At 35.7% G+C, this 7,213-nt stretch overlaps 1 protein-coding gene across 1 annotated transcript; it reads left to right on the top strand.

The window, feature by feature from the left end:
* The first annotated feature begins 1,945 nt into the window (after window positions 1–1,945).
* LOC114737557 (shikimate O-hydroxycinnamoyltransferase-like) lies at window positions 1,946–3,809 on the top strand. The gene is made up of 2 exons (XM_028925508.1): window positions 1,946–2,436; window positions 2,710–3,809. Exons 1-2 carry the CDS (start codon window positions 2,008–2,010, stop codon window positions 3,718–3,720), a joined length of 1,440 nt encoding a protein of 479 aa, XP_028781341.1. The 5' UTR covers window positions 1,946–2,007; the 3' UTR covers window positions 3,721–3,809.
* Window positions 3,810–7,213: the final 3,404 nt, after the last annotated feature.

Below are 7,213 nucleotides of genomic sequence, written 5' to 3' on the forward strand. Positions count from 1 at the left end.
TGAATTGTTATTTTTTTAACTCAAAACGATGTCATTTTAGATTTAATAAAAGAGAAAAATATAAAATGTGAAATTAGAATTCTTTAAATAATTGTTACATGTATTTGTATAATTTTTATTTTTTTTACTGAAATTTGTTTTTGATATCCTCAAATCACTTTAGATTTGAGACTAATTTTTATTAGGCTGAGAGTGTTAAGATTAAAGTCCTCCCAACAAATGCATTTCTCAGGATTTGCATTTGTGTTCTTTTTCTGAATGAGGCTACTTACCATCTCAACTAACAATTTGTTGGTATTTTTTCCTCAAATTTATTATACGTGTGAGTTCGTACAAATTATCCTTTTTTAATAATATTTAAAATCTTACTAATCAAAACATCAAGCTAGTACAGAGACTATCCTCCTTCGTCAAAATCCACCCCTATCAGAAAAGGTGGAGATGGGTCAAGGAAACAAAAGTTAGCTTCTATGTCATAAGAAGCATTCGCCAACCTGTCAGCATAGGTATTGTTCTCTCTATCACTGTTCAAAATAAGAACCTGCCATTCTCTATAGAAACTGCTCCTAACATCATCAACTAAGTCCTTAAAAGGACGATCATCATCACACAATCTAACAAATAGTGAGATTCATTGATGAGTTCCAACAAATAGTGAGATCATTGATGATTCCAAACAGGGAAAATTATACACATGAAGCCACCAATCCATCTATTTTCGTCATCTTTTAATACACCTCCACAAGCACTTCTTCCATCAACAAGCACAGAGCCATCAACTTCAAGTTTAACATGACCTGCAAGGAGATTAGAAATTATCCTTTAGAGAAAGGATAAAATGTCGGCCAAAATGTGGGAGCAAGGACGGATTGCCATCTAACTCTTGCATTGGGACAATACAAAGTATCCTTTAGAGAAAGGATAAAATGGGAACCTGAAGAAAATCAATCAAATTATAAATTATAGCGTACTGCCGTACTCCATAAATTAAGGAGCGTCCCGTAGTTAATAAGACTGGGTTCAAAGTCACGGTGGTGTTAGAAAACAAAACAATTCGAAAAAAAGAGGCAAAGAACGGCTCAACTATATTTGCCCACACGAAAGAAAGGAGCTGATGTTGGGAGGGAAGAATTGAGAAACCGGACCCAGTCTTCCTTTACTTTACCTACTCCTTTCCTATGTGTGGGGCCCTTTAATTTGCTCCTAATAAAACGTTCATTCAAAAGTAGACCGGCAGCAAATTCTGGCTGCGCCGGTATTTGATACACACACGTATGAATTATCCAAAACACCTTATGTACGTTAATATATAATGAATCAAATTGAACGTAAATAAATATAAAATTATCATTTTAAAAGCAAAATTGACACGATCTCTATAAAAAACAGTGCAACGCGTATTTATATATATACTCTTTTGATTCAAAATATAACTATCAAATAACTAATTCATACAGTGTAAGAAGTTAGTTAAAATTGATTAAAGATAACATATAAATATGTAAAAAAAATGCAATCTATTCATGGGAGAGAGAATGAGTAAAAAAGGATATGAAAGAGAATAAGTAAAAAAAAAAACAGAAAGAGACATAATTATAATTAATGATCAAAATGACAAAAATGTATCAATTAATGAAGTTTATAACAAAAACCAAACCCTTTCAAAAGTTTAAAGGCTTATATTTCGAATAGAGTATAAAATAGAGACGTTGCTTTAAATTCGTTGACAACTTCCACGTTGGAATTATTAATACACGAGTGTTTACACAGTGCTTATGCTATCTATAATTCCTTACACTCATGTACGCACCTTTTTAGTCCAACGGCCACCAACCGCAAAAGCAACTTTATTACATATTATCCACCCCTCTCTCTCTAGGTTTTATTGCCTATAAATCTACGCAAACCATAGCCTATTTTCTTCATAGATAGCACACCCAACTTACTCATCTCCACAATTAAGATACACAAAGCCATCAGAGCTCAACCCTAGTTATTCTGACCAGAATGGGCAGTATTGAAGGTGACAAAGCAGGAGAAAATAACTTTACGGTGACGGTGACCAGGGAGGAGGTGGTAGCTGCCGTGTTGCCCTTGCAAGAGCATTGGCTTCCGCTCTCCAACCTCGACCTCCTTCTGCCGCCGCTGGACGTGGGAGTTTTCTTTTGCTACGATAAGCCGGCGGCCACCGGGACTGCGGTGGTCGGGGCTTTGAAGAAGGGCTTGGCTGAGGCTCTGGTTTCCTTCTACGCCTTTGCTGCCGAGGTGGTGACCAACTCCGCCGGCGAACCGGAGCTCCTCTGCAACAACCGTGGGGTTGATTTCGCGGAGGCTGAGGCTGACGTGGAGCTGAGAAGCCTCGACTTGTATAACCCTGATGATTCCATTGAAGGAAAGCTCGTTCCTCGGAAGAAAAACGGCGTGCTTGCTGTTCAGGTGACATCTTGAACTCCGGTCTGTACTATAAACAAGTAATAAACAGAAAAGTTAATAAAAATACAACTATTATTCCTATTAATCTGATTACACTGTTAATAAAATCATATTATTCAGACAGCTCAGCAATGATTTGTGGAAGACAAAGTGAATTATGTTTTTGAATTTAGTTAGGATCAAATAAACTCTCAACTAGATATCATATTAAGGTGAGGAGGAAGTTTATAGTTTATGTAATTCATATTCACTTACTAAATATATAAAACATTGCAGGCTACATTTCTGAAGTGTGGTGGGATTGTAGTGGCATGCTCTTTCGATCACCGCATTGCCGATGCATACTCCGCCAACATGTTCCTTGTCTCTTGGGCCCACTTGGCCCAGTCTTCCAAGCCCACCATCTCCACCCTCGACTCTCGACCATGTTTCCGCCGGTCTCTCCTCAGTCCACGGCGGCCTGGTGTCATTCATCCTTCCATCGACCGCATGTTTGTCCCGGTCTCCGAGCTGCCTCCTCCGAAGCAACCCAGTGCCGAATCCTTATCCGACCCCGTCATTAGTCGGATCTACTACATCCCTGCCGACCAACTGAACCATGTCCAGTCACTCGCGAACTCATCGGCCACAAACGTCGTCGGCGATGGCGTCAAGCGAACCAAACTCGAGTCTTTCTGCGCCTTCTTGTGGAGGATGGTTGCTGCAAGTGCCAACAGCAAAAGGGTCATCACCAAAATGGGAATTGTGGTGGACGGAAGGAGGAGGCTCAGCAATGGTCGTGACAAACAGAAGGCTTCTCTCATGGGATCGTATTTTGGAAACGTACTTTCGATACCATACGGCGAGAAGTCGGCAAGGGAGCTGACGGAGAAGTCGTTGAGTTGGGTGGCTGACGAAGTTCATGGGTTCTTGGAAGACGCGGTGACCGAGGAGCACTTCCTGGGCCTCGTAGACTGGGTGGAGGCTCACCGCCCTGGAGGTGCGGTGGCGAGTGTATATGTCGGCGGCGGAGAGGAGGGAGAAGAAGATGAGAGTTCAGCTTTTGTGGTTTCGTCGGGGCAGAGATTCCCAGAGGAGAAGGTGGATTTCGGGTGGGGGAGGCCGGTGTTTGGGTCGTACCACTTCCCGTGGGGCGGAGAGGCCGGGTTTGTGATGCCGATGCCGAGTCCGGTGGGGAAGGGCGACTGGGTGGTTTACATGCACCTTCGAAAAGGACAGTTGAAGAAGATAGAATCTGAAGCGGGTCAGGTGTTTAGGCCCTTGACTTGGGATTACCTTCTCCATTAAGTTAATTATATATTTTTGGCAAACCAAAGGCTTGTAAGTTTAATCCTCACCTTGACCACATTTTTGGGACCACTTCACTTCATACGTCCCTCTCCGCATGCAGTGCGTACTGTGATAGAGGTGATAGAATGATGGAATTTTAATAAATAAAAAAAGGACATCTTAGTATAATTGAAAAAAAAAATTGAAATATTGACTTTTCTCTGCATCCTTTATTTTACAAAATGGGCTCGTGTATGTTGTGTTCCACAATATTTTTGTGATTAATAATTTGCTGCTTTCATTGAAGAGAGAAATGAAAGGAATGGAATTTGTGTGATTTTGTTAATTACGTTTAATTTTTGGCCTTCTTTAATTTGAAGAATTCGTGGGATAATCCCCATAATATACATATATATGGGAATAATGGAAGTAGAAATATTTGAGCTTTTGCTTGGAGCAATTCATTAGGAAAATGTGATCGTCAAAATATTTAGGGATAATAAAATTTTTGGTTTCTCAAACTTCTCTTAATTAGCAATTTGATATTTGGAATTTAATTTTTATCAATCAGATCCCTAATTAATCAAGTGTGAACATGAGAATAAACTAGACTTAGAGAAAACGGCTGAACTAGCACCTAACGAGTAAAAAAAAAAATGGTGTTAGACCAGTCAAGATAATCTTCCAGGTCAAAAAATAAAAAAAGACCAGTCAAGGTAAATATTAATCACATGTTTTCTTAAGATAATTTTAATCCATTTTTTATTTAATCTATAATCCCTCTAATAAGTCGAAGTATATATCCAAGTTTTTAAAACTACTTTCTCCCCTGGCCAACCCTTCAACCCCATTTGCCATTTCCACTTATACATATACATTGATATATGGTTCTTTTATTATTTTACCTTCTTTTATCTTATTTTATTTGCTATTTTTTTAAATATCAAATTAGAAGTCTTTAAATAATGTTTATAAAAAAGAATTCTTTAAATAATTGTAACATGTGTCTGAATAATTTTTATTTTTCATTAAAATTTTAGCATCGTATAACTTCTTTATTGCTATGTGAATGCTAAATTATTCTTGCTAAAATCCGTGTATATTTATTAGAAAACTTTGGAAGAGAAATAAGCCTGAAAGATTCTATATTTTTTTAAAAAAATAAAATAAGAACAATTTATAATAGAAAACTTAGTTAATACCATGTTAAATGACTCATAATTTTTTTTAAAAAAACGCATATTGACCATAAGCTTAAAGGCTAGTTTTGAAATGGAGGTAATAAATTAATAATAATAACAAGAAAAATAAAATAAGGAAGGAGAGAAGACAATAAAATATTCTAGAAGGCACCGCTGTGTTGTATTTCCTGATCTTTCTCTGCTTAAGATAATGGTTTAAGGGTCAATAGGTCAAATCTGGGGAGTTAACTCTAGATCAAACTGATTATATTATAATAATATAATTTAGTTAAAAATAAAAAATATAAGAATATTAATAATCACTAATAACTAATAACAAAATATAAGAAAATGTAATAATAGTTTGATTGTAATAATAACAAAGTATAATGATATTGAGAATTTTGATCTTTATGATTTCTCAATAACTAAAGTTAATAATAATTAATGTAAAAATCATCACTAAAATTCATTCAAATCTATGGTCATTGAAATATTAGGAACTGAATGAATAAAAATGGGACTAATAGTAACATAATAAACTGATTCATTACCTGTTTTAAGTAATAGCAAAATTGGCACATTCTCTCTCAAAAAACGGCAAAACACGTTTTTGTAGTGTAGAGACGATGCATTTAAATTAGAAACAATATACTCCCATTACTTTAAATTCCTTTGACATGAGTGGCCGACAATGAAGAAGTTCATGAGTTCTTGAAAAAGAAGCAGTGAACGGAGGAACATTTCCTGGGCTTCATAGATTGGGCGGAGCAGGGGAGGCTCACCGCACTGGTGGTGGTAGCTAGGGAGGCGATATATATCGCTGCGGCAAAGACGTACGGAGAAGAAGATGATAGGCCAGCTTTTGGGGCAAGGGGAGGCCGAGATGCCCGCTATGTGATACTGATGTCCAGTCTGGCATCATATATAAAATGCATGATATTTTGATATTTTATGTTGATAAAATGATGTACTTCTGAATTTTTCAGGATTTAAAAAAATAAAAACTCTAAAATTATATATTCGCGTGTTCATGCACATGAGATTCGACGCATCTACATGTATATAGATGCAGTTTGTGGGGTATGTGTGTGTATATACTCTTCCGATCCCTAATATAAGACCCATTTAACTAATTTGATTAGATTAAAAAAGTTGGGTAAGTTAGTTAATTATGAGAAATGTGACACGTTTTTCTTAAAATACCACAATCATCTTTCTTAGTATCCCCTCTCCTTCTTTTACTTGATTATAGTTGAGGAAGTATCCATAGGGGTAATTTAGAGAAAATTAATAAATATGAGAAATTGGTCTTATATTTAGGACCAAAACCAACTCAATAATTGGGTCCTATATTAAGGATAAGAGGAGTATATATATGAGATATGATTGAATGAAGAGAAAAAGAATTGAAAACAAGGTTGAAACCTCACGTCATGAATAATATAATGTATTAATTATTTCATTTTGATTAACCTGCCTGTATAGTTTAATTAAGTGTGTGTGGATAAGTAATTTGGTGTCAAGATGATATTCGTTGAATAATAAAAGCAAGTAATCCAATGGGGTGAGTTGTTAGGAGGCCACCTAACGTTTTTGAGTAATGAAACTCACAAAATCACAATTGATGCGTGCGTGGTAGTGTGGTAGGATTAAAGTTGCGAGATTGTGTTCCACATCAATTAACATGCATATGTCTAATCAAAGCAAAGATGATGATTAAGATCAGAGATACTTGTAACATTGGCAATCTCATCATTTAGAGTTAAATGGCTCTGTCAATGATACTACTCGCTCCGTGACTCCATTTATTATTATGAAAAACAATTATAAAATCATGTGGTTTAAAATATTAGTTAAGTTTAGTAATAACTATCCCTCTGGTCCTTAATATAAGACATATTTAACTAATTTAATTAGATTAAAAAACTTAGGTAAGATAGTTAATTATAAAAAATATGACATATTTTTCCTAGAGCGCCGTAATTATCTTCCTTAATATCCTTCCTCCCTCTTTTATTTGATCATGGTTGAAGGAGTATCTATAAAGGTAATTTAGAAAAAATTGATAAATATGAGAAACAAGTCTTATATTTAGGACAAAAATCAACTCAACAATTTAGTCTTATATTAAGAACCAGAGGAGTAACAAATACATGAGATATATGCATTTTTTCAATTTTTTCTTGTATGTAAAGAGCGTATATGAGAGGTAATAGGTATTGCGGAGAAATAATCAGTGTGGTATATACTTAATGGGGTAAAAATGAAAAAAAACACAGTTTAAAATTTCAGATGAAAAGAATTTCTTATATTTAGAGACACCATTA

This window comes from Neltuma alba, unplaced genomic scaffold, assembly GCF_004799145.2.
Source record: "Neltuma alba isolate B1F8T4 unplaced genomic scaffold, ASM479914v2 tig00013463_pilon, whole genome shotgun sequence".
NCBI classification, from domain to species: Eukaryota; Viridiplantae; Streptophyta; class Magnoliopsida; order Fabales; family Fabaceae; genus Neltuma; species Neltuma alba.

Coding starts and splice junctions, on each gene's coding strand:
- LOC114737557 (XM_028925508.1), top strand. CDS start 2,008: ATGGGCAGTATTGAAGGTGACAAAGCAGGAGAAAATAACTTTACGGTG. Junction 2,437..2,709: donor ACGGCGTGCTTGCTGTTCAG/GTGACATCTTGA, acceptor AAAACATTGCAG/GCTACATTTCTGAAGTGTGG.